The sequence below is a fragment of the Ipomoea triloba genome, chromosome 1 (genome assembly GCF_003576645.1).
Source record: "Ipomoea triloba cultivar NCNSP0323 chromosome 1, ASM357664v1".
NCBI classification, from domain to species: Eukaryota; Viridiplantae; Streptophyta; class Magnoliopsida; order Solanales; family Convolvulaceae; genus Ipomoea; species Ipomoea triloba.
In genome coordinates this window covers 27,233,886-27,260,137 of record NC_044916.1, presented here as the reverse complement: position 1 = coordinate 27,260,137, position 26,252 = coordinate 27,233,886, and the positions used below count along the sequence as shown (strand labels likewise).

The window sequence follows — 26,252 nt, the reverse complement described above, 5'->3', positions numbered from 1 at the left end:
TACCGGTGACATGATGCCCCTTTATTGCATCATGCCATGGGTACACACGAGTTGAAAAATTAATTAAATTTAGCAAAATCTAGGCCGGTGTACAGAAGTTCTAACTTTTTTTTAGTATTATTGACATGTTACAATGCAGTATCTGTTCATAGTTACTTTTTCAACCAAATGGAACACAAATAGCCAATATCGCCTCCACAAGTTCTAACTTTAGGAGCTCATTTTAGATTCTGAATTTTATTGTCAATGGTAACTATGTAAATTGTTTTAATTTATTGAGTATGTACTCCATATTTTCTAAATGCAATAAGCCAATAATTTACTGGGAAAGGAATGACTAAATGAGTGGAACATAATTCTTATATCAAAAGCTCCATCAAGTTCATCACATATGATTTTTCTACTGTAATTTTAGGTTATTATTACTTAGAAGCAGGTGAGACATCCAACTATATATATATATATATATAATTAAATAATCAATTAATTATACCATTCTATATCAAATACTATACTCCGTAGATTTTTAATAATGATCAAAATAAAGTAGTTTTACTCAATAAATGAAAACAATTCTTAATTGTATGTATTTTTTTTTTGTATAGGTTAATTAAAGTATATAAGTATGTTAGAGGCATTTTTATACGGAGTAATATTTAGAATATGGTATGTACTGCGTGGTGCCACGTTATTAAACATTGATGTAATGTACCCATCTGCATATCCCATCATGTCATCATCAAATAAATGAATGTGACCATAACACTTTGTCGGGAATTCCCAGGACGTCTTCAATATCACTTGGTGGTTGCCTGGTTGGCGGTTGCTCCCAGTTTGTGCTTACCTACCAGGTTTATATTGAAACAATACATTGGTAGGTATACTGTAAATTTGTAAGGCCTTCATTAATAGTGATCAATTTTTAAAAACATTTTATAGGTGTGATTAGAAAAGATAAAATGAAAGAGAGAAAAAAATCAAAATTTATATAAAAAAAATTAATAATAATAGATTTACACGCTCAGGCTAATGTGAGAGTTGCTTCTCACAAAGTGTGGCGCAACTCTCATTAAAATGAGTGGGTCCCATCATATCCGCAAAAACTCTTAATTGGCAAGAGATAAATTTTTCTTCTCTTTCCACTTCATCACTCCTTCACATCACTCTCTCCACCTTAAAAACGGTGCAAAATCTTTGGGGAGGGCCTAAGAGGAGTAAGAGCATCCCTACTAGGGGATCATAGTTGGTTGATGCAAGAATATTTGTCACCATTGACATGAGAGAGAAGATGAGAGAGAGGAAATGGTTTCTCGGCAAGGAAGAGGTGCATAGTCCAATAATATCTGATCAACTCTTATCCAAAACTTAGCTTTCGCGCACAGCAGCACCTAGTGGCGCGCGAAGCACGTTGACAACCTACTTTACTTATTTATTTTTTTAAAAAATCATATTTGTTTTATTTTTTTTCTCCCATCACATTTTCTCTTTTAATCACACTTTGTCAAAAATTGCGAAATAACTCCACTAATAGAAATGCTCTTACTATTAGTGGGTTTTTGTCCATTTTTGGAACAGCGATGGCTGACTTGGTGGAGAGAGAGTGTAAGGTAGAGAAAATTTTGGATGCTATGCAAATATAAAATTTTTGGAACAGTGTGCGAGGAAGCAATCCACATATGCTTTGTGCGTTTCGCGCACAGCCAAGCGAAGCCTGGCGCGTTAATCATAACTTTTTTTTTAATGTCATAGCAGTGTTTTTTCTTTTGTTTTTTTTTTCTTTTTTTTTTTTCTTCACTTTTCATATTCTTTTTCCTAATCACACTTACAAAAACTCATAAAAACCCAAAAAAAAAAAAACTTTACTATTAATTTAGGATGTTCTAATACCATTATATTTGTGAATTTATACTACGGTCAAACTAATTGTCTTTTTAAAAATATATATTATATGTCTTTCGAAATCAAATTTTATTTTAATAATTTTTTTTTTTAAAAACAACACTTTCCCAAATATTATCTCATTCACCTCTTTTTTAGGTTAAGCTTATCACTTTGATACAAACAAACACACATAGACTTAGCATCATATAAGAACAAACCCTAAAAGAAAACTAAGAATCAATTACAATTTTACATTTATATATACATGTAACATGACTCCACCGCACACATATATATTAAGATATTCCGTGACCCAACAACGTATCCTACTAAACAAACAATCACTCGCATTATTTGACATAAAAATATCATTATTTCACATTCTATGAACTACCATTCCCTTTGTTTTGTTTTTTTTTTTAAAATAAAACCATGAGGTATAGATTATTGTAAAAGAGACAAAACAGAATCGGGGGGACAGAGTCCCAGTACAATATGCTAGCCTGATGATGAGTCGCAGTAGCAAGAGTATGAGTAATAACATTCCCTGATCTAGGAACTAAACCGATTCGACAAAATAAAAAAGAGACAATGACACTCCTACATGCATCAATATATAAACCAACCTAAGAATAGAAGGTAGACTGCACTTGCCTAATAATTATAGAATTTTTCAATTTCCTATAAATCAGAAAATGGTTTTTTTAGCATATATTTTCATGAATTTTCTAAATGAAAAAGAAAAATGACATATTTAGTTCTTTATTATGGGAAACTATGAACTATTTATTTCCTCTCTTTTCTTTTGTGGACCCATTTTCTATACCCTATTTATTATTTTATTCATTTTTCTATAACTAATAATTTCAAATTTTGATTTTAAATAAAAAAATAAATTTAATTCCCACAAGTGATGATTCCCCTGTGCCAGCTCTTGTGCCTCTCGGAGCGAGCGTGGATGGATCTGGACCGTTAAACGGACATAGAAAGACCCCGTGAATTTACCAAAAAAAAAATAAATTTGAATAACAAATTAAAAAATTCGAAATCAAATTTTAAATAATATATATACCAACCATTAATAAAATTCAAAATAAATTTTAATATAGAAATTTTAAAAATAAAATAACAAAAAAAAAAAAATCAAGACGTTGAAGAAGAAATATACAGCCAAAATTTGGGTAGGCACCTTATCCATATGCATTTGTGTATACGAGAGTGTGAATCTTGTTCTTGTGAGCATAAAGACAAAGTCTACAACTTTCTTCAAAGAATTTCCATTTTCATGAAACATAACACAAAGATCATAACACAAAATGCCACCATGTTTCTTTGCACTCGCTCCATCATCACCTTCCATCTCAAAGTTCATCTCGGAGCAACCATACCTTTCAATGCTGGAAAACAAATGCACCTCCATGAAAGACCTCAAAAAGATCCATGCCCAGCTCATCAAAACCGCCCTAATCAATGACCCCATAGCCGCTAGCAGAGTCTTGGCCTTCTCTGCTACATCCCCTGCCTCTGACATCAACTATGCGTTCCTATTCTTCAATCAGATGAAAATCAGAAATCTTTTCGCTTGGAACACTATGATCAGAGGCTTTTCTCAAAGCTCAACCCCTGAAAATGCAATATTTTTGTTCATTGATATGTTAGTGGATTCGGGCGTTGAACCGGGTCGGCTTACTTATCCCTCCGTGTTTAAGGCGTATACCAGAATTGGGTTGGTCAGAGATGGAGCTCAGCTTCATGGAAGAGTGATTAAATTAGGTTTGGATTTCGATACATATGTGCGAAACGCAGTTATTCACATGTATGCTAGTTGTGGGGTTTTGAGTGAAGCGAGGAAGTTGTTTGATGAGGATAATGTTGTGGACGCTGTGACTTGGAATTCTATGATTATGGGGCTTGCTAAATGTGGTAAAATTGATGACTCCCGGAAGCTGTTCGATAAAATGCCTCTGAGAACTGATGTTTCTTGGAATAGTATGATCAGTGGGTATGTTAGAAATGGGAAGTGGGTTGAGGCATTGGAACTTTTCAGGAGAATGCAATACGAAAATATTGAGCCTAGCGAGTTTACATTGGTGAGCCTGTTGAATGCTTGCGCTCGATTAGGAGCACTGGAACAAGGGGAATGGATTTGTAACTATATCAAGAAGAAAAAGGTTGATTTGAATGTCATAGTTGTCACAGCAATTATAGACATGTATTGCAAGTGTGGTAGTGTTCAGATGGCTCGAGAAGCCTTCGATACAGCCCCAATCAAAGGATTATCTTCTTGGAACTCGATGGTTTTGGGCTTAGCGAACAATGGATTTGGGAAGGAAGCAATTCAGGTGTTCTCAAGGCTTGAATCTTCAAATCTTGAACCCGATTCTGTGAGCTTCATTGGTGTTCTGATAGCCTGTAATCACTCGGGTTTGGTAGAGAGAGCAAAATACTATTTCACATTGATGAGAGAGAAGTATGAGATTGAACCATCAATAAAGCACTATGGTTGCTTAATTGACACCCTAGGCCGAGCGGGGCTACTTGAAGAAGCAGAAGAGATCATAAGAAGTATGCCAGTGGAGCCCGATGCTGCTATATGGGGATCTCTGCTATCAGCTTGTCGGGCTCATGGAGACTTGGAAATGGCAAAATGGGCTGCAAGGAATTTGAACGAGTTGGATGCAAATGAGGGCAGCGGTTATGTTTCAATGTCTAATATGTATGCAGCCTCGGGGGATTATCAGAAAGCAATAGAGGAAAGAATCTCAATGAAGGAGAAGCAGATAAAGAAGCAACCAGGTTGCAGTTTAATTGAAGTGAACGGGGAAGTTCACGAGTTTGTAGCTGGAGGAATGCTTCATTCTGAACTCCAAGAAATTCAATCTTTGCTCGAAGGCCTTGGGGAGATTGTTGCTTAATAAACGAGGTAAAAATCTAAACTCAAATGCTCAATATTACTTGATTATTCAATAGTATTTCAAAGAAATAGCTAGATGATAGTTTCATGTTCAGATGTATGATCTGATTTCTGGTAAATAGAGGAGTACTAAACGGGTGGCATCATCATATTTTAGAGTTGAAGTGTGCGTAAAATGCTTCATTCTTTCCCCGGGTATTGTCACCATACCAAAAAGGACACTGCAAATTGAAGAAAGACTCGAAAAAATCTGCAAACTTAATGTGATTATGCTTAATTCCAGTGATGGCAGCTGAAGGGTTAGTGCACCAAGTTTAGTTTATTTGTTCTCAAACTTACTACGCTACTTCTAATGAAAGCGTGGGTGAGGTAGAATATAAATTAAAGAATTATCATTGTCTGTTGATGAAGGCAATTAACATGAAAGGAAGATCTGTTAAGAGTTAGGATGAGGGGAAATATTGGTACACAAGGCTAATACTAATTAAATTTGATTATTTGAAGTTGGTGTTACTTAACCATCTCCTAATTTCCAACCTTTCTTTTGTGTTCTGCATTAAATTTATGTGTAAAATCCCCTACTTAATCGCAGATTGCAGAGGCAAGATCGGCATTGCCTCTAGTTTTCTGCAAGTAAGGAAGAACAAAGTGGGGAAAAAATGGTTGGTGCTGAGAGGGTGGTGAATCAGAACCAAGAACTTGTAGCTACTGCCAAGTTGCCTAAGGCGGTGCCAGTAGGAGAAGCGATAAGGAGGCCTCGGGGCAGGCCAGCAGGGTCGAAGAACAAGCCTAAACCGCCAATCATCATCACGAGGGACAGCGCGAATGCCCTGAAAGCGCACGCGATGGAGGTAAGCTCAGGGTGCGATGTGAACGAAAGCCTAGTGAACTTTGCGAGGAGAAAGCAAAGGGGCATTTCTGTGCTGAGTGCCACGGGGTGCGTGACCAACGTGACGCTGCGCCAACCGGCCTCTTCGGGGGCCATCGTGACGCTCCACGGGAGGTTTGAGATCCTGTCACTGCTCGGCTCAATCCTCCCCCCTCCCGCACCCCCAGGCGTGACGGGGCTGACCATCTACCTAGCCGGGGCTCAGGGGCAGGTGGTGGGAGGGTGCGTCGTTGGTGCACTCATCGCCTCAGGGCCCGTGGTGATCATGGCCGCGACTTTCTTGAACGCCACCTTCGACCGGCTGCCATTACACGATGATCAGGTGGTTTCTGCTGCCAATCAGCAGTACCAAAACAACCATCACACCCATCAAAATGTTGAGGTCTCAGACATCTATGGCTTGCCACAGAATCTGCTCACCAATGGTGCTTTACACCCTGCAGAGGTCTATTCCTGGGCACCACCCAAGAATTTATCAAAACCATAGATCACTCCACTCCTCCGGGCTCATCCACAAATTCAACAAAGTCATAAAGCTCCAGTCTTTTATTTACTTAATTTCAGTTCTCCAAAAAAAAAAAGAAAAAGAATTATTGTAACTTCTACAGATTATTATAATCATTCAATGTATGACTTCTCTTATAGCTTATCCTATGTTTACCATATGCAGGGGTAGAACTGTCCAATGTACTCTCCGTCAATATCAAAGAAATAAAAGCTTTAATTTCAAGTTTCCAATACTATCTTTGTTTGTATTTCTCAATTTGACAATAAACTATATACTCCTTTCGTCTCATTTTATGTGTCTGATTCAGTTAACGAAGTTCAACTGAAGTTATTTTTAATTCAATTTTTCATAACAAAATTTAGTATCAGTATATAAAATTATATATTTAAAAATTACATTAAAATTACTATTAAATACAAAAATTTAAATTTAAAAATACTAAAGAAAAGAATAGAAAAAAAAAAGAAAAAAATAATTAATTTGACCGATGAATAAAAAATAAGACAAGTAAAATAGGACAAATGATGTAATATATTAAAATAATTCTTATCATGTCGTCCTCGTCCATACAAAACGTACAACATTGCAAAATATTATTATAAGTGTATATAGTTTGGATCTACTAATAAATAATAATAACGACAGTCAACTCAAAAAATGAAACCTACAAACAACTGTGAGGGTACTGTCTCCCATAGGATCTGCCATTTATATTCGAACATTCCGAAATCGCCGGCCCTCCTCGGCCATCGTAACTCAAGTAGATGTTGTTGAGGATGATGTTCTGACATGGCTCCTTTGCACTACATTTCAAGGCTACCGCCACCTTTGAAGACGACGTCCCCCAGATGTTGTAAAACGTCACGTCCTTTATCTGAACTAGTGACGAATGTTTCCCCTTTCATTAAAAAATAAAGTTATTAATTTTTTTTAGTCAGAAAACACTACTCGAGAGTGTGCACAAAGTAAATCTTACATCTTTAAATTGTAGTAATTAGTCTAGGTTATCCACAACTGACCAGCTTAAATTAAAAAGACATTTTTTTTGTTAAACCATAAGATGTCCTGAGTACACATAAGTGTAGAAGATACCTTAAAGCCAATCGTTATATCGTAGACCAGGGTCCACTTTGCACTGTGGACCCTTGTCCAATAAACAGAATTTGACTTCATAAGATACAATATTCATGTTCATAATGCACAGAATTCATGTTCATAATACACACACAAACACGATATAATGAACATGAATTCACCCGACCAAACCTAAGGGATGAAAGTGCATGGCCACTCACCCCAACCAAACTCGTTAACTAAATATATTTTTTGAGTGACCAGGAAAACTCGTTGCCCATTTAAGGTATGCATTAGATAAATTCAGCATTGTGGTTCTGGTAGAATAAAAGGGTAAACCAACTTAAGTTGCTTATAACTTAATGCTCAAATCAAGAAACTTAATAGACCAGATGAAATAAGTTGCTTATAAGTTAATGATGAAATTGAAGATTATTAGATAGATATAGAATAGTAATTGGAGAGAGGGTGGTGAATATTGTGGACTTACTAAATCGCTGCAAAAAGGAAGGCCGGGGCAGTAGGTTTGATCAATGAGGATAGGGTTGTTGACATGCTGCATATTAATGTAACCAAAGAACACATTGGAAACCGTACTAGGCATGGAACCGGCGGCCCAGGTTTTGATCCTCGCACCGTTTTGCGTGCCGATGAAAGTGCAGTTGATGACTTTAACGTCGGAGACAAACTCTCCTCGGGATTTTCCGAGGCTGCCGATGCTGATGCCGTGGCCGGGGCCGCAGGTGACGTTGCTGACGACGATGTTCTTGGCGCCGGTGACCATGGCGACGCAGTCGTCGCCGGTTTGGATGAGGGAAGTGGTGATCTTGACGTTGGTGGAAGCTCCGATGCGGATTCCGTCGGTGTTGGGGCTGTCGCCGGGGGCGGTTAGCCTCACGCGGCTGATGTTTACGTTGTTGCACGCGAACAAGTTGAAATGTGTGTTCTTGCTGTTTATTGACCTCAAATGATTTATTTTTGCATTGTTCACAAAATCAAACCTCAATGACTAATTAAAAAAAAAAACAAAAAAGACAAGTAATAATCATGTTAGATTTTGGATTAATAATAATAATAATTAACAATAATAATAATTAACAATAATAATAATAATAATATACTTTCGAAATTATCTAGTATTCAACTTTCAAACAAAAATATACACTTGTATTGAGTTAATATCATCTTGATCCTCTGAGTATAGTAATTTTGTAACGTTTAGTTCTAAACTTTTAAATTAATCACATGTGGTTTTTCGACTTTCAAATTGTTACCTTTAGTGGTTAAGTTAACCATCAATAGTCCTTCAACTATTAAATTTTAATAATCCACCGTGGTCCTTCTAGGAAGACCATAACTGATTATATTTTAAAAGTTTACTTGGATCACGATTGATAACAATTTGAAAGTCGAAGGTCTCAGAACAATTCATTTGAAAGTTAAAAATTAAACGTAGCAAAATCACTATACTCAAAACACACATTAACACTATTTTGAATTGTGAATATTGAAATGTGTAACAAAGAAAAAGAATAGTGAACTTACAACTGGAAGAGGAGAGCAATTGGGATTGGTGGAGCAGTCATTATGGGGCCAAGCAGCCTGGCCTTGGCCGTCCAAATACCCACCGCCGTTCACCGACAACCTATCCAGATATCGGAACCCTAGCCATGTATCCATGTTCATGAACTCTCCTGGATTTACTGGAGCCTTAACAACTCCTTTGATTACAAACGAAATTGACCCATTGCACGGTCCCGAAAACGTGGTTGACCAGATCTTGAATGTCCCTTTTGGTATCAAAACCCTACTCTTTCCTGGGTATCTACATGCATCCTCCCATGCCTTCAAGAATGCCTAAATTACAACTATGTTATGTTAGAATTTAGATAGGAATGGTATCAAACTCGTAATTTTTCATTTGAAAGAATCACAGTTATACTGTTTGACTATAAAATCTCCACCACAAGTACACACTTTTAGACGCATACCAATCTAAAACTCAAAACACACTTGGGGTGAATATCCATTTATCATATTAAACTTTTTTTTTTAATCTTTATTATTAAAAAAAATGTTGAAATATCAATGTATTTTGGTTATTGTTGTAACTTTTATAATTGCAACTACACGTACTTTAACCATCACAATATTTTGCATAATTTATTACTTAATAAGAAAGTGGGTAATAATTATAATTAAACGTTTTACCTTCTTTATACATTTGATAATTTTTTTCTAAAACAAAATCTTACGTTACGAGGAAATAATGGAAACTACCAAAGTTCGTCACACCATCTGTCCACTACAATAGCTGTCCACTACAATAGTACTATATCATGGAAAATATTATTTAGTGAGCTACGAATAACACCTAAAAATTTTTTAAAATAGAAAAGATTGGCAAAACATTTTGTTTTTAAATTTTATTTAATAAAACACTTGATTCTTTGTAAGGTAATTAATATCTTTTCTATATTGGCAAAACATGTTTGTTTGGTTGATTGTTAAATACTACAAAAGTAATTTTTATTAAATAAATTATAGCTAGATCAAGCAATTAAACATGTAATTAATTGAATATTTCACCATCCATGTAGAATTGATAACTTTAAAAAAAAAAAAAAAACCCCGAAAACAAAATATTATGTAAAGAAGAAAGGGAGCAAGGGAAATATCTAAGTTGGGTAGAATTACCATATAAAAACATTCATAATATACAAAAAAAAAAAAAAAATTGTATCCAAAACTTCTAAAAACCATTAGAAATCTAAAAAAAATTTAGAAAATTGTTTAATTTAACTTACAAATAGTTAACAAATAATACGAAATAAAATATAAAAATTTTACAAAAACAACAAATATAATTCAGTAAAATTGACATACATACTTGAATAATTTTAAACAAGAATATGTTATGGCGTATAATTATATGACATTCATGACATTCATAGGATTTTTGAAAATTTTCATTATTAACTACAATAATTATTTTCAACTAATTAAAAATGGAGTTATAAACTTACCGGACTATTCTCCGACTTTCCATCGGCAACAGCACCATAGTCCAAGACATTGAAGTATTTCTGTGGTGGGTGACGTTTAGCACTGGCAATACTCAAGAAGATGAACATAAAAACAGGGAAAATAACAGTGGGAGAAGCCATTCCAATCTGCTACTCTTTCTACTTATCTGTAGGTATCTATATATATTTATATAAATATATATATGGGGCAATTATACTATTGAAGAAAAATAAAAGAAGAAATTACATATATTTTATTCTTGATATTCTTCTTTCTGTTTTCTGATTTAGGAAGAATTATATATACCAGAATAGGAGGTAGGCAGAATTTTGATCGATGCATATTTGGTATATATGTTGCTCCAAATAGTATTAATGTGTGTTGGTGTGTCCTAATAAAGAAATGAATTAAATGATTACCATTTAAAATCTTAATTTACATTTATTGCCAACGTTTAAATGATTGCCATGGAGCTTGTACATATTAAGGAATCCGGCAAAATCAACTTCTGGTAAACATTCTGCATTTTATGGCAAAATATCCTTCATATCCAAGGGCAAAATCCACTTCTGGTAAACATTCTGCATTTTATGGCAAAATATCCTTCATATCCAAGGGCAAGATATAATAAGGTGGCTCAACTAATCATAAAAGTGAAATTTGTTACAAGAGACCAAGGATCAAGTCTCACCAACGACGGTGTGAGAACAAACTCTCAAAAAAATGTCTAGCTTTTGTTAGTTTTTGTCACAAGAACAGTGGCGCCCAGTGAAATTAATTTATTATTGATTATTTTTTATATTTTTAAGTTAATTATTATTAATTATTTTTATATTTTTAAATACTCTCACCATCCTATTTTGTATGTCTAGTTATGGCTTGACTGAAGTTATTTTTAATTCTATTTTTTATAATATTAAGTTTAGTATTAGACTATTAGTATATAAAACTTATATATTTAGAAACTATATTAAAAGTACTATTAAACACACAAAAAAATTAAATTTAAAAATAATTAAAAATAACTAAAGAAAATAAGCAATGAAGGAAGAGTTAGTTTGAACAATCAATAGTAAACATGACAAATAAAATGAGACAAAGAAAGTGCAATTCTATATTTGTTTATTTAATTGTCTAATTGTGATTTGAAATTTTGTAAAATGTATAATATTGAGATTTATAATATAAGTTAACCTGTAATAGATACCAACATTTGATATTTTGTTACTAACATTTTTTTTTACCATATTTTGATTTGCTTTAATTTTGTCCCGTGCATTATTCATACCCTTGCTAATTCAATATATTGTATTATGAATTAGTTGTTGTTGGTTTAATTTGTCCATAATAAATGCATTGTAAATTATTTTCAGTTTTGCTCATAGAAAATGTATGGTATATTGGATAATGAAGTTATAAATATTGTAGTTAAGAGAGAGAGAGTGAGAGAAATGTAACATACCAGTACGTTAAAGAAAGGATGGTTATAAGTTATAAATGCCATGTATTCAAAAGTTGGTGTGTCACAATACACCATTGTGCACCATGGCATGGCCTTCCCTGTGTTTCTCTGGCTGCTACTATCATGCATTCTGCTTGTAACATCTCAAATACAGTAGAGATTAGGGCACAAAAACCGAATAATTCAAACCAGATTTCTCATTAAAATTATAGACTCTCACACACAATGATTCATAGCAAGAAACACAAGAAATCTCATCTGTTATAACCAAAAGTAGTTAGTTACCGGATGTGAACCCAAAAATTAAAAAATAAAAATAAAAATAAAAAATTGCTTATATCCTGATCATATATACTTTCTGGAAAATATTATAAACAAACACAATTTAAAAATATGGCAGGAGTGCAGAATAAAGGTATATTCCGTTTATGAGTTTTTTTTGCTTATCTATCGGCATTGGTTCAGTCCTCAGCTAAAACATCCTCAATGAATATACATCGTGAGGGAACCAAGATGAAAAAGAGCTAGCAACATGAGGCCTCATTTGATGCCCGTTTTTCTCTGGATGATCCCTTCTACTCTGCAAATGTTAGGACATTGTTTCAAACAAGTGAAGCAAGTAGATTGCCTGTTTGGTTAAGCTTATTTAATTTGATTATTGAGATTATGGATTAAATCATCCACTTTCTACAAGTTTGGCAAAGACTATGGATTATAGATTGTATAAAAATGTTAGCTTATTAAAGCTAATAATCCATAATTGATCGACTTCAAGTTAATTATGGATTATTGACAATCCATAATCATAATCCATGATGATAAGCTTCACCAAACAGGGCATAATGCTTAGCAAAATCATGGAAATGGTAGGCAACAAGAAATTAAGGGGAAATAGTTGCTGGATTTGGTTGAAGATTACCTCTCTCTGACTCGATGAACACTATCGAATATTTCCAGCAGTTGTTGTATCTTTGAATTTTCTAGTTTCTCCTTGCTTTCAATTACTAAGCCTGAAAATCTCAAAACAGTGACCAGTTCATCTTCAATTGTTTTCAACTTCAGATCAATATGTTCCAAGAAGTCCTCATATGAGGATATTCCCTTCAAGCTATCAACCCTGTCAGCTTCATTCCACGCATTCCCACTAGCCGATGCCTCCTCATTATTATTCAACTGGTTATCAGCTTCGAGGTCTGCTACACTGTGATCGAGATATTGCAGTTCTTGAGCATTACTAACTTCAACAGCATCCTGGGCGTGGACTCGATTTCCGTCTGAATCATTACAATCTGTCTCTTTTGGAGAAACTATTCTAACAGCACTAGGAATATCTTCCGCTTCAACTTCAAGGTCTAAAGAAACATTTCCTATCAGCTGTGTCTCCCTCATAGTTATTGCCTTCAATGAGATTTTTTGTTTTCTAATTAGAAAACGGATACTAAAAGAAGAAATTGGTAGGAAATGAAATCTTAAAATCCCCCCACTGCAGATGGAGAAGGGGAAATAGGGAGAAAACCACTAAAGTTCATTATAGGTACAAAGTAGAACTCTAAACTGTTATATCATCACAAAGGATTGTGGATTGTGTGCAACAGTTTGGAAATTCAAAAATATTTATATAGAGTGATTATACGATGTTAAATCCTGGTAACTTCACATCTTTGCGAGCTGAAGAAACCCAAAATAGCAGTAACAACGAGAACAACCAATCAGTAAATTGTACCTCATTAAGTTTTGCAGCAAGCTCATCAAGCAATTCAATGCGATTCTTTGACTTCTCCAATGCTTGCATAACCTTCTTCTTTTGGATTAGCATCTCCCTGGCATCATCCTCCTTCCCAGATTGAACACTAATCGCGGCTTGCCTTCGAAGTTTATCTGCTGCTTCAGACAACCTTAGTAGCCTCAATCTTGCATTATTTGCTGAAGGAAAAACAACATGATGTCATGGGGTCTAGTTTCCACTCCAGAGTGCACATTTAAACAGAGATAGAAGCTTTTCTTTTGGGCACAAATACAAGTAATTCGGAGTACTGTTTCACAGATGCTTTTCACAACATTATGACAGAAATTTGAACAAGGAGAAAGTAATTTGTATACACAAATTGCAAGATATAGCATTTTCATCGCCCCTTCGAGATATCCACTGTCAAGCATACAGATTACAGACTCACAAGTCACAATCCTCTCTGAGCTTTCTAAGAACCCATTCAGAAAATTTTACAAACACATGGTAAGCAAGTAAAACTCAATTATATTCCCAACAAGAAAGATATGAACTTTCTTCGAAGTTCGGGGCAACCCAAAATCCGCTAAAACTTGAGATAGCGAAACAAAGCAAGAACATCAAGAATTCAGAAGAATCTCGAAGAGTGTTGAGAAAGAAAAATGGTTAAGTACCTTTGGCCCTTGTCTTGTCGGCTTCCTTGTGAAGATGATCCAGCTGTTGTCGGAGCTGGTCTGTGTTGAGAGTTTTAGAAGAAGCGAAGCAGGCTGTGGTGGTTGGAACAAGTAGAGGCCTCCATTGAAGAAATGCAGGAGAGGTCCAATTCAGAATCATAATCCTATTTGCTGAAATGTGTAGACTATTGGATTAGCCGATTAGGTCGGAGTTGGGACTTTGGAAACGACACTGAAGAGTTGAGAATTGGTAAGTGTTAAGTCAGAACCGCGCTCTTCCGGCTAGAGGTGAACATCAGTGGGTTGCGGTTGGTTTTTGATTAATAACGGAAAATTTAACCGAACCTTCATAATCAATCAATCGAAAATCGATCGATCAATTTTTATAATTAATATAAACGAAATTCACGATTTTTGATTGGTTCAATATAATCAAATCGTTTGAGTAAAATAGTTAATTTATTTTATTTAGGAAAAATTGCATTTTTCGTCCCTAAGTTATAGGGTAATTGTAGAATTCGTCCCTAAGTTATGGTAATACTCACTTTTCGTCCCTAAGTTCTCATTGGCGTTGCACTTTTCGTCCCTAAGTTATTCGAATTGCAAATTCCGTCCCTAAGTTATCATTGCGTTGCACTTTTTGTCCCTAACATAAGTGTTCGTTTAAAATTTTTTTAATCAAACTTTTCTGGTTCAATGCCAATTTTTTAACGAAGTTTATTGAAAAAGTTCGATTAAAAATTTTTTAAAACGGAAATTTACCGAAGTTTGCAAACTAGTTAGGGAGGAAAACTACTTCAGTAAATTTTCGTTTAAAAAATTTTTAATCGAACTTTTTCGGTTCAATGCCAAATTTTTGTAATGAAGTTTACTGAAAAAGTTTAATTAAAATTTTTTTAAAACGAAAGTTTATCGAAGTTTGCAAACTTAAGTTAGGGACGAAAACTACTTCGGTAAATTTTCGTTTAAGAAATTTTTAATCGAACTTTTCCGGTTCAATGCCAATTTTTTTAACAAAGTTTACTAAAAAGGTTCGATTAAAATATTTTTAAAACGAAAGTTTACCGAAGTTTGCAAACTTAATTTAGGGACAAAAAGTGCAACGCAATGATAACTTAGGGACGAAATTTGCAATTTGAATAACTCAGGCACGAAAAGTACAACGTCAATGAGAACTTAGGGACGAAAATTGAGTATTACCATAACTTAGGAACGAATTCTGCAATTACACGCAATGATAACTTAGGGACGAAATTTGCAATTTGAATAACTCAGGCACGAAAAGTACAACGTTAATGAGAACTTAGGGACGAAAATTGAGTATTACCATAACTTAGGAACGAATTCTGCAATTACCCTATAAGACAGGGACGAAAAATGCAATTTTCCCTTTTATTTATTTAACTAATGCTAACCGACTAAATTATTAAAGCAAAAAACAATATCTTAGTATATATAATATCTTTTAAAGATATGCAAGCGTTGATTTTTTTTTTTTTAATGTAGTTTGTGAACGCATTAAAAAAAATTTAAAAAAAAAACAAAAACAAAAACAAAAGCAAAAGCAAAACTTACCATATTCAAAACAAAAACTACACTTTCATTGAACAATATGCATCCAAAAATGTGAAATTGTTATTCAATATCAGTTCAACACAACTGCAGTTCCTTTTCGATATAACTACAGTACCCTAAAATGTGAAACTGTTATTTAGTATCAGTTCAATACAATTGTAGTTGCACTTCAACACAACTGAATTAAAGAGGGATGTTTTTTTTAAATTAACTAAAAGTGAATTGTCCTTATAAATCAAGACCAAAAATGGAATTAACCTATGCATAAATACAAATGTTACATTAGTTGGATGCATTAGGATTCCCAATTAAATGGTAAAGGGCCAAAAATTAACATCAGGACTCCATGGCCCAATGGATAAGGCGCTGGTCTACGAAACCAGAGATTCTGGGTTCGATCCCCAGTGGAGTTGTTTTGCCATTCGCCGGGTAATGTTCGTCTCTTACATAGTTACATGCTATTTTGAGGCTGCCTTCTTCGTTTATTCATAAGTCATAACTAAAAAAAAAATTAAATTTAAAATACAATTCAATCAACGGAAATGGTTTGGTGAAGAGGAAATAAATAATTCAATTCATTTGAATTTAATTTTAACGATTTCAATTAATTCTATTTGTCATAATTTTTTTTTAAAAATTTAATTAATATGACTTGTTTTATCAATAAACTACAGCACACCTACTCGTCCTAAACTAAATGTTTCTCCTCCTTGCAAACTTATGGGTTGCCTTCTTGTTTTATTTATAATTTTGACATAACTAAAATTGTTTCCAAGGACCTTGTAGTCCAGTGGCATCAAACCCTTCCCTCAGTCTTGTGCTTCAATAGGTTGAGAAAGTAGTTATGACTGCATTGTAATAGAGTTAGTAGTATTCAAAAAAAAAATTGTTTCAAAATAATTTTAAATAATTGCACAATTTTTATTGATTCATAAAATTCAATGCATACAAATTAATAAATTTAGAATACAATTCAATCGATGGAATTAGTTTGGTGAAGAGGAAATAAATAATTAAATGCATTTGATTTTAATATATGTAATTTTAATAATCATGTAACAGTAATTGATAAACACTTAATCAAATTTACAAGCAACCAAGTCAAGTAACATGATAGGAGGCATTATGACTACAGTGCATGGAAATTAGAATTCAACTAGTATATAGCCCTGTTTGGTAAATGGTTGTTGGCTGATTGGATTGGCTGTTTGGGTTAGAAGTATGATTTGTTGATAATATTAGCTGATTGTAGAAAGTTGTTTGATAAATTGGTTGTTAGCTGATAGCTATTTGGTATAATTTCTTTTCTCAAAAAGCTAATTGAAATGGCTGCTTTGAGTAGCATTTTGAATTTTAACATTTTGGAGTTACAAAAAGCTTATTAACCAAACAACTAATAGTGATCAAATAAGGCAAAATTGGCTGATAGGCTGATTATTTACCAAACAGGGCCATAATCAATTCATCAAGGATAAAAATATATAAAAAAAAAAAAAAGACAAAAAAAAAATTACGAATCCTAAATTACTCATATTTAGCCATAATTAGTCCGTCTGAAAATCCCATGCACCGAAAAAATAGGGAGAGAGCCTGAATTTTTCTCCTATTATGCGCCTTGTCACAAACAAAATGTGTTGGGCACCGGCTCAGAGAACGGAATCCAGCATCCCACCATCGAAACATGGCGCTGACTGCTACGCAAGTATATATAAAGAAATAAAATTGTGCATTCACTACTAGCTATAACTCTTGACGTAGTTGTAATATTTCCTTGCCAAATTGCGACGGAATTGCAACGGATATTTCGCAACGGAATTATTCCGTCGCGATTCCATCGCCATATCTCGCAACGGAATTTTTCCGCCGCAAACGAAGATACGACAAGCTGATAGGCGACGGAACAAATTTCGTCGCAAAACCTGTTTCGCGACGGAATTTGGTTGTTTCGCGCAAATCGCGATTTTTCTTGTAGTGATAAGCGCTTGGTCTTGATAATTGGTATCAGAGCATACCACGCGGGAACTCATTTATATATATATATAGGAGGGAATTGAACATGCTTCGAGATAAAAATGAGAACTGATATTCGTCCATTTGAATAGATTAACGGTTGAGTGTTGTTGAAAAATGTATAATAGTCAAATAAGTCATTCAACTATAGACCAAAATAAAATTTAAACCCCTAAACGTTTGTGCAATTTCTCATTTTAAACCCCTTAACAAAACTATAAAAAAAAATCAATTAGACACCTTAATTTCTCATTTTTATGCAATTAGCTAGTTTGATTAACATATTACCTTTAGGTAACCATTAAAAAGGGATTTTTTAAATTAAAAAAAACTAATTAAAATGAGACATTTAAATTCAAAAAAACTAATTAAAATGAGACGTTTAAATTCACATGAGGCGGTCTCACACAAGACCTATTCATCATATTATTGGATTCAAATATTTTAGTAATCATATAACTCATTACCCAATAAAAATGAGGAAGGAAAAAATAAAATACAAAGGACATTGTCCATTCATTCAATATATATATACACACACATACATCTATGTTTGCATTAATTATTTTTTATTTTAATTCATTATTTATTTATTTTGATTTCAATTGCTATTTATCATCGAACAAAAAGATTTCTTTCACAAAGTTTTTTGAGATTTGATTTAATTTGTACTCATGCGGGTGAAAGAGAGTCTCTACTCTTTATACTATACAATTCAAACTTCTTAAAAAATTAGATTGTATTTATATTAGTACAAACTCACATCTCATCTCAACATCAGACAAAAACTACTTAAAAACATTCTCAAGCTTCATTTTTTTACAATTTAACAGGTACACTTTGAATCAATTTCTCAATTACTTATTATCCATTTTAAGCATAGAATATATCAAATGCATTCTCTTAATTACAAGAATCCAAAATCACTTTGACCCGATTTAAATCGAAAGTAGACCCACTTAAAATTATACAAACTTTTTTTTTTTTTGAAACAAAATTGTACCACTGCTAAATTTTTCAACAAATCATAGTAGGATGAAGATGCAAAATAACCCAAATAATAGAGAGTAAATCATGTATGATGGCGAGAAAGTGGATAGGCATTTGAATCAAAGAGAAAGCCAAAGGTGGTGATCAATTCCCAGAAAACAACACAGGACTATGTTTGGTTTCATCACCATTCACCGTGGGAGAACCCTTTTTTGCCGCCTGCTGACTGCCCAACCTTCCCACTTGGATTTTCTCTTGTCTTCCTTCTTCTCCCCTCCTATAAATTTCTCCTCTAACCATCTCTGCTTTTCCCACTCACATCTCAAAATCACACTTCAATGCAGCATTATATAGTAAATTAAACTCCTATTAGATTCAACTATACTTGAAAAGAGTCTTTTATGATCCAGGCCAGGTGCCCTTAGCTTATTAGCCTGTACTTTTTTTTTTTTTTCCTTTAATATTCATTCCAAAGTATACATTTTTAAAGCAGATGAACATGCATTGTGATATTTAAGCTATAATTGCATTGTTTTGGTTGCAGTTGTATAGATATGGGTTTTAGATGAAGAGATGGATGGAGCAGTGAGTTGAGAAAATGGTTCTGCCTGGCTCCCTGTATGCCATCTAAGAACCGAGATGTCAAAATTGTTGACACTCATCCTAGGTGGCATCAGAGGAGTCAGGCAGATACAACTCACAACTCTTCTCCCGAAAGGTTGAATCTCTAATCCTAAGAATCCAATTCATAATTCTACTGATGTTGCATGGAAGATTTCATTCTCAAAATTAAAGGTCAGGTGTTTATTTATACTCTTCATAATTAATATTATGTACACATTATTCAAACTCAGTTCAATATCGATCAAACTATATTCGAGGTGTGAACTCAATTCAAGCTTCTCACGAATCTAAGATCATTGCAAGCATGACAAGTTTGTGATATTTTTTTTACAGTTATGAATGCTACATGCATGTTAACATAAAACTTCAAACAGATTATCATACTATACCATCTTTTACAAAATCTTCATATGAAATAGTTCTTTATATAAATTATATTTAGACATTCAAATATAATTGTTTATGTTAGTACAGAAATTTGTAATTTAATGTACTATGTTATTTTATATATTGGCATATATTGGATCACATCATTTTTTGTATAAAAAGAATTATTAGAATCAGTGAGAAAAATCAGGGAGGTTGAATTATTATGCCATGAGGTATCAAAGTCAGCTGGAGTCACCCAAAAAAGAGAGGAGTATTATCCAGAAAAGTTGCTCCAGTCAAGTTTACAAGTACAAAAAAGTGTTGCAATCCATGCTGATTTATAATTTGTGTAATTGAGGAAATTATCTCAAATTGTATTTTAGAACTGTTTTATAGAATTGTTTTACAAAGTTAATGTTTAAATATGTGTAAGCCTAATTTAGTAAATTATTGAACATTGTAGTTTTTAAAACGGATGATTAATCTCTAGTGAAAAGTTTTGGACCAAATAAAATAGTCAATATCCCACCACCGGAATTCGATCCTGTGACCTTCGCTCCAGAAAGGACTGAGCAACTTTTACACAAGGTATAAGACACAAACGACAACTGGACACAAGGTGTTTGGCATATGGCAGAGTTATAAATGGCACATAACTTTATAAGGTAGTACGAATAGAAATGAGTTCCTTTTCTCATGGGATAGACAATTACAATATCAACCACTTATCAACAAGGTCTTGAAGACTTGAACAGAAACATCTCAATCATCATTTCAGCCTATCAGGTCCCCTCCACACCCAAAACCCAAGAAAAGAAAAGAAAAAGGAAAAGGAAAAGGGAGGTTTCTTTCTTTATGTCTCACCTTGAGTGCAATTATAAGCTCACCACTCATCCCAAGAAAGGGTATAGACATGGCTAAGTAAGATAATGATATGTCATAATTCACAGGAAATGAATCATATTTCATTCTTTGATAACTGTTCCAACAAAATGCTAATGGATCTGCAGTCTTTATAGAAAAGGTGAAACCAGTTGTTGAGAACTAATGGCATTCAAGGACTGGTGATTCAGAGAAATTTTAGAAAACCGACAGAGAATGATGATGATCATTCTTAGCCGAGTGATAGCACGAGGTCCTCAGAGCATATCTATGCGCCATCAATCTCTCCCTCCCCCGCTAGATGTCACTGAAAGAAGAGACAATATATGGGAATTTAAAGTGGGCTATCATCGATTCAGTTACTCTCTGCCACGCAGGAATCGTTCCAGGAAGCAAAACTTGAAGATCTGAATTTTATCCACCAGAGACTTGAGTCATGTGTTTCTCAGTTCCTATTATGAATTGTCTCAGATGTATCTGATTGCTTTACCCTGCTTTCTGCATCAACTGAACTGCAACTCTCCTTCACGGGCTCAATTTCCATGCTTGCTGTTCTACTTTTTCTTCGGTCCTGAAATTATAGGGAAAAAATGACATAGAAGCTTAAGCCTAGCTCCCAAAAGAGATGGAGCCGAGTGACAATGTGCATGATAGGGAACTCAGTCTCGGTTATTCTATTTGATAGCATAAAACTGTAGAAAGGAATTGAGTGAATTTGCTCTCTTTTGTCAAGAGGTGTTCATATTCCACGAGTACATAAAAATCCCGGCAACTAATTACCTTCAGCCATTTCAATGGGGAAAGACTGATTTTATTGCAAATGATTACTACTAAACTGGAAAAGAGTGAAGTCTATACACTACTTTGGAATTTGATAGTCTTATGCACATTTTAGGGTTTGAGTTAACGGCCAAGAATGAGCCAAAACACAGAAATTAAGCAAAAAAAAAACACAAAATAAGGAAACTAAAAGCTCTTAATGTTAAGAGGTTAGAAACGGGCATGCACCTCGCGATGAAGGAATTCGTCGGTATCCAGCATTTGAACAACATGACTCATTTTAGGCCGCCGTTTTGAGTCAGCATCAACACATCTAAGTGCCACCAGAAGTACACGTTTCAAAACACGAGTACTGGGCTTGACTTCAAGGTCGGGATCCACAGCTTCCTCGGCTCTCCGATTCACAACCATCGCTTTGAGCCACTCGACAAGATTGACCTGCCACAGACACATCAATACCTTGTGCAGAGCGATAAATGCCAAATGCACACCCAACAGTGGACGGGAGAGATTATAATACAATCTGTATCTCTCCAGGATAGGCGAAGTTCATTTTAATTTTAAGCTTCTAATCAGAAAAGGTCGAATACCTCACTAGCAGGACGGTGATAATCAACGGGGTCTCTTCCCGTGACTGTTTCAAGCAGCAAGACACCGAAACTGTAAACATCACTCTTCTCATTCAACAACCCAGTATTTGCATATTCTGGAGCCACATAACTGCAAGCATATAAGAAAACAATCTTTAAGTATTCAACACTAAAAACAGGTTCTTTTTACAAGCTCGACATTGGAAATCACATACCCAAAGGTGCCCATTACTCTCGTTGTTATGTGACTTTCTTCAGAGTCCAAGAGTTTTGCCAGTCCAAAGTCAGAAACTTTGGCATTAAACAGATCATCAATCAGGATATTACTGGATTTTATGTCTCGGTGTACAACTTTTGGTTCTATAGCCTCATGTAGGTACGCAAGCCTGCAGATAGGACAAAATGCACAATAATCATACAGAAATAGATTATTGAGTGGATCTTAAACAAGTTATAGAAGATATTATAGAGCCCGCAACCAAATTTGTTTAATGGATTTAATTGAAGAAAATTTGAGACATGCAATCCAGCAGTTCTAATGGTTACTGGGAACTTACGCCTTTGCAGTACCAAGAAGAACCTTTATACGGGCTTCCCAAGTAAGTGCGCCATGCTGTCTCATAGCACCATGAAGCCACTGCTCCAAATTGCCATTATTAACATATTCATACACCAGCATCCTTGATGAGAAAAAAAGAATAACATTTAGAAAAATGTAAATTGAAATCGTAATTTAAGAAACAAGAATTAAAGGAAATACTTTGTTGAATTTATAATAATTGGCAAAGGAATTGCTTGGAAAACAAAGGATAAATATAGAAAACTTCTACTTATACTGATTAAATAGAAAGCCACTTACTAGTGAATGCATACCTGTGAACGCCTTCTATGCAAAAGCCAAGAAGGCGCACAAGATTTTTGTGGCGAACATGGCCGATTGCCTCCACTTCAGATCTGAATTCTTTCTCTGCTTGGCCACTGTGAAGAAAATCATCGTTTGATCATAAGCTAAAGAAAATTCGAGAGCCAAAGTTTCTAGGAAACCAAAAAAAAAACAAAAGGATATAAAGATTCTCACAGATTGTTTAGGAGCTTCTTTACTGCTACCACAGTCCCATTGATCAATGTAGCTTTGTAAACAACTCCATAGCCACCTTCTCCAACCACATTCTCTGACGAGAAATTATTTGTTGCAAACTCAAGATCTCTAAGCGTGAACCAGTGACCCCAGCCAAGGTGTGAGAGCTCCGGCAAACCAATCAAAGGGGACGCCATAGAAAGTCCATGTGTAGATTGTTTCCGAACATTTCCAGAACCACCATCCTCCCCCGACAGTGAACTACATCCAATTTCATTATTGTAAAGTGAGCTGCATTGACTAATCATATCAGCCTCACTTGATTTACTCTTGCCTAAATGAACTACCATTTTCTCTGAATTCCTCTCACTCGATTTATCACGAATGGTTAGAAACAAACTTTCAGGATGATCATTATCACTTGGAGCACAAACTCTATCAACCATGATTTCCTTGGAAACATTAGGTATTTCACAAGGTGAATTCTTTTCAGCTGTTTTCCTAGATTTTCTCCGAAATGTGACCCATACAGACAAAAGACACAGAATCCCAACAAGGAACACACCAAAACAGATACCAATCACAACCCATAGTTTCATCCCAAACAATGATGTTTTCTCTGACAATTCAGCATTTAAGCTCCCAGTTGACATTTCTAGCAAATTGTATAGGAGAAAGAAAATTCTTCGTCCTCAAAATTCAGATCTCAGGTTTAGTCAATTGCCCTCCTGATTGCCAAGAAAAATGTAAACAAGTTACAAAATAAGCAAACTGCAAATACATCTGTGCAATTTTCTTCAATCTATAAATGTGATTTCAAGAACACAAATATAAACATTCTTAGTCTAATTCAACACCCAAAACTAGAAGGCCATAAGTATAACCTTTCAAATAAGTAGGGAAGTAAATCAAAATCAAAGTAAAGGGAAGTGCACATACATTTACAGTCATTCTTAGAGCACAATGTTATAGAATACAAAACCTCCTTCTCTTGAAACAGCTAATGAATCAATAATCTGTATCCCAAATGTTTCAAAACACATTATTAACTAAATTAAATGACAGAACCACATTTACTTGGAATCTAAACCTCTAAAATGAGTACAAAACTAAAAGAGAAAAGGCAAAGGCATGACTTATCATCAAAGTAAACAAAAGACAGAGATTCGGATCAGAATTGCTGTAATTCAAAGGAGAAAGGGAAGCAATAGTACCTCTATACTGATCTGAAATTCAAGAAACAAGAAAGAAACCTACCCCCCCACCCCCCTCCCTTCCTTCTTCCTTGAGAACCCAAAGAGGGCAATGAGCATAGATAGATATGGCAATGGCAATGGCAATGCAGAGTTGGAATAGAATACAGAAAGAGGCCACCAAAGGACCAAGAGTAAGTGTACTATTTCAAGGAGTAGTTTAGAAGCAGAAGAAAGAAGTGGGGGCTAGTGTGGCTGAGAGAAAATCGAGGAAAAACAACACATTTCCTCAAACAAGGCCAGACAAAAATCTAATCTTGTTGGGTAGATAGAGAGAGATACATACTACATACATACATATACACCAACATGTATAGCGGGAAGAGGAGTGGGGGTGGGGGGGGGTAAGTTCAGAAAAGCAGATAGTGGGTGAAATGATTTGGTGGGGTTGTGAAAAGAATGTGGCGGAGAGGACTTACGAAAGCTAGATTGAAAGCTTTGGTTTGCAATGGAGGGAACCTCTCTCTCTCACACACAGAACAGTAAAGAAAAAGCCAAAAATTAAAATAAAAAATGGGTCCATGAAGACTGAGCAGAAGAAGATGGCATTTTTTTTCTTTTTCTTTTAACTTTGCGACAAAAAGTATGAGTTTCGAAACCACAAAATCCCAAATAGATACACCTCAAGATCCGTAGAGCAAAATTAAAGAGAGTTCATGTTTGGTAAATGATTGATAAGTCAAAATTTGATTAGTTTAATAAAGTTTGGTTAATGTGTTACTTTTAAGTGTTTGATTTGGGGTGTTTAGAAAACTGACTTATCAGTTTATATCTAGTTTTTTTTTTCTTTCTTTCTTTCTTCAAAAAAAAAAAAATCTAGTTTTTTTTTTTACTAACTATAGTTTCTTTGCATGGTCAAACAGTTAATATAAGTGTTTGGTAAACAGTTTTTTGGCCTAGCTTATTGATGTTAATAAGCTGGTAATTAGCACAATATATGATGTCAATAAAACAATCATAATAATAAATATAAAAATATTTTAAGAGTTAAGTAAATAGTACAATATATTTATGCTATTATACGTAATTTTATATGTAATCAGTTAAGAGTAAACAACTAATTTACCAAACAAATTTTTATAACCTGCTAATACTATCGGCGAGCAAAACCAGCTAACACAATTAGCTACCAGCTAACAACAAATTACCAAACACTCCCAAAATGTCTTATTGCATTAGCTTATTAGGGCAATAAGACAACATCCGAAAAATTAAGAAGAGTAGCGTTTTTTTGTTAGCTTTTTGGCTTAATTATGAAATGACCAGTTTATCGGTGTCATATTTGACCTTTATATCTCTCTTTATTGTTGTTTATTTGTATTGTCTCTTTTTCTTTTTGTTTCCGTAACAACAATAATAATGTTTTTCTTTCATTTAAAAAATTGAAAAAAAAAATATAAATGTGGGTGTCATTTAGAAATTTTTGATGATATATTTGTTATACATGCATTAATTTTATTTGTACGAGAGAAAATGAGAAATAAATTTTGATATATTTTTGTTATAATTTGGGTTCATATTGCTATATGGATCATGATCCATAGTAAAAGTATTGTTCATTAGCTATATGTGGATCCATACATTAAAAAAAAGTTTGAAAATTATGATAAAGTTATGGGGATAAAAAATTTTCACAAAAAATATTTTTAATAAAATTATTTTTTAATTAATTATTATAAATTGACCGACTCCACCTATATATATATATTATAGCATATCCTGAAAATTATAAGTTTTTTTTTTTGAAAACGAAAATTATAAGTTGATAGATGCAAGTTTAGTTTGATATGCAAAGTGTGATTTCTTGAACCATATGACTCAACTAGGTCATATTAATGGTTAATAGGAAGAATTGACGATATATTATGGTTTGGCATTTTAAATAGAAAAAATATTTACGTACAAAGAAATTTGATCTCAAGACTTGTTATACCCAAAATAAAGAA

General features: G+C 34.1%; 5 protein-coding genes and 1 non-coding gene across 8 annotated transcripts; 3 read left to right on the top strand and 3 right to left on the bottom strand.

Moving 5' to 3' along the window:
- The first annotated feature begins 3,083 nt into the window (after positions 1 to 3,083).
- Positions 3,084 to 5,448, top strand: LOC116029115 (pentatricopeptide repeat-containing protein At2g42920, chloroplastic). Its single transcript, XM_031271011.1, has 2 exons — positions 3,084 to 4,804; positions 5,388 to 5,448. Exon 1 carries the CDS (start codon positions 3,198 to 3,200, stop codon positions 4,794 to 4,796), a length of 1,599 nt encoding a protein of 532 aa, XP_031126871.1. The 5' UTR covers positions 3,084 to 3,197; the 3' UTR covers positions 4,797 to 4,804; positions 5,388 to 5,448.
- Positions 5,449 to 5,454: 6 nt separating this feature from the next.
- On the top strand, positions 5,455 to 6,171 carry LOC116011606 (AT-hook motif nuclear-localized protein 16). The gene has a single exon (XM_031251068.1). It carries the CDS (start codon positions 5,455 to 5,457, stop codon positions 6,169 to 6,171), a length of 717 nt encoding a protein of 238 aa, XP_031106928.1.
- Positions 6,172 to 6,705: 534 nt separating this feature from the next.
- Positions 6,706 to 11,973, bottom strand: LOC116016537 (exopolygalacturonase-like). Its single transcript, XM_031256850.1, has 5 exons — positions 11,756 to 11,973; positions 10,293 to 10,352; positions 8,812 to 9,123; positions 7,757 to 8,275; positions 6,706 to 7,090 (listed from the first exon to the last, which is right to left on the bottom strand). Exons 1-5 carry the CDS (start codon positions 11,882 to 11,884, stop codon positions 6,857 to 6,859), a joined length of 1,254 nt encoding a protein of 417 aa, XP_031112710.1. The 5' UTR covers positions 11,885 to 11,973; the 3' UTR covers positions 6,706 to 6,856.
- Positions 11,974 to 12,085: 112 nt separating this feature from the next.
- Positions 12,086 to 14,450, bottom strand: LOC116016543. The gene is made up of 4 exons (XM_031256863.1): positions 14,156 to 14,450; positions 13,479 to 13,678; positions 12,675 to 13,153; positions 12,086 to 12,335 (listed from the first exon to the last, which is right to left on the bottom strand). Exons 1-4 carry the CDS (start codon positions 14,313 to 14,315, stop codon positions 12,296 to 12,298), a joined length of 879 nt encoding a protein of 292 aa, XP_031112723.1. The 5' UTR covers positions 14,316 to 14,450; the 3' UTR covers positions 12,086 to 12,295.
- Positions 14,451 to 16,070: 1,620 nt separating this feature from the next.
- TRNAR-ACG lies at positions 16,071 to 16,143 on the top strand. The gene has a single exon. It is a non-coding gene; the product is annotated as a tRNA-Arg (tRNA).
- Positions 16,144 to 20,362: 4,219 nt separating this feature from the next.
- LOC116011309 (probable receptor-like protein kinase At2g42960) lies at positions 20,363 to 24,754 on the bottom strand. Of its 3 annotated transcripts, XM_031251097.1 has the most exons (9): positions 24,268 to 24,754; positions 23,993 to 24,069; positions 23,054 to 23,781; positions 22,849 to 22,953; positions 22,533 to 22,655; positions 22,191 to 22,361; positions 21,976 to 22,105; positions 21,614 to 21,823; positions 20,363 to 21,176 (listed from the first exon to the last, which is right to left on the bottom strand). In XM_031251097.1, exons 3-9 carry the CDS (start codon positions 23,704 to 23,706, stop codon positions 21,051 to 21,053), a joined length of 1,518 nt encoding a protein of 505 aa, XP_031106957.1. In that variant the 5' UTR covers positions 23,707 to 23,781; positions 23,993 to 24,069; positions 24,268 to 24,754; the 3' UTR covers positions 20,363 to 21,050. The 3 variants fall into 3 exon arrangements, with proteins under 3 accessions (XP_031106957.1, XP_031108375.1, XP_031107659.1); XM_031252515.1 differs by lacking the exon at positions 23,993 to 24,069; XM_031251799.1 differs by lacking the exon at positions 24,268 to 24,754 and having other exon boundaries at positions 23,993 to 24,087.
- Positions 24,755 to 26,252: the final 1,498 nt, after the last annotated feature.

Bases quoted from the DNA above. Each gene is read 5' to 3' on its own strand.
- LOC116011606 (XM_031251068.1), top strand. From the start codon at position 5,455: ATGGTTGGTGCTGAGAGGGTGGTGAATCAGAACCAAGAACTTGTAGCT.
- LOC116016537 (XM_031256850.1), bottom strand. From the start codon at position 11,884: ATGCATGATAGTAGCAGCCAGAGAAACACAGGGAAGGCCATGCCATGG. The intron at 9,124-10,292 runs GTAAGTTTATAA...GTTGTAATTTAG, and splicing joins GAAAGTCGGAGAATAGTCCG to GCATTCTTGAAGGCATGGGA. The intron at 8,276-8,811 runs GTAAGTTCACTA...TTTTTTAATTAG, and splicing joins ATTGCTCTCCTCTTCCAGTT to TCATTGAGGTTTGATTTTGT.
- LOC116011309 (XM_031251097.1), bottom strand. From the start codon at position 23,706: ATGTCAACTGGGAGCTTAAATGCTGAATTGTCAGAGAAAACATCATTG. The intron at 22,656-22,848 runs GTATGCATTCAC...TTTCTCATCAAG, and splicing joins TGCATAGAAGGCGTTCACAG to GATGCTGGTGTATGAATATG. The intron at 22,106-22,190 runs GTATGTGATTTC...ATATGCTTGCAG, and splicing joins AGAGTAATGGGCACCTTTGG to TTATGTGGCTCCAGAATATG.
- LOC116029115 (XM_031271011.1), top strand. From the start codon at position 3,198: ATGCCACCATGTTTCTTTGCACTCGCTCCATCATCACCTTCCATCTCA.
- LOC116016543 (XM_031256863.1), bottom strand. From the start codon at position 14,315: ATGATTCTGAATTGGACCTCTCCTGCATTTCTTCAATGGAGGCCTCTA. The intron at 13,154-13,478 runs GTACAATTTACT...ATCTCATTGAAG, and splicing joins TTGCTGCAAAACTTAATGAG to GCAATAACTATGAGGGAGAC. The intron at 12,336-12,674 runs GTAATCTTCAAC...TAACATTTGCAG, and splicing joins GTTCATCGAGTCAGAGAGAG to AGTAGAAGGGATCATCCAGA.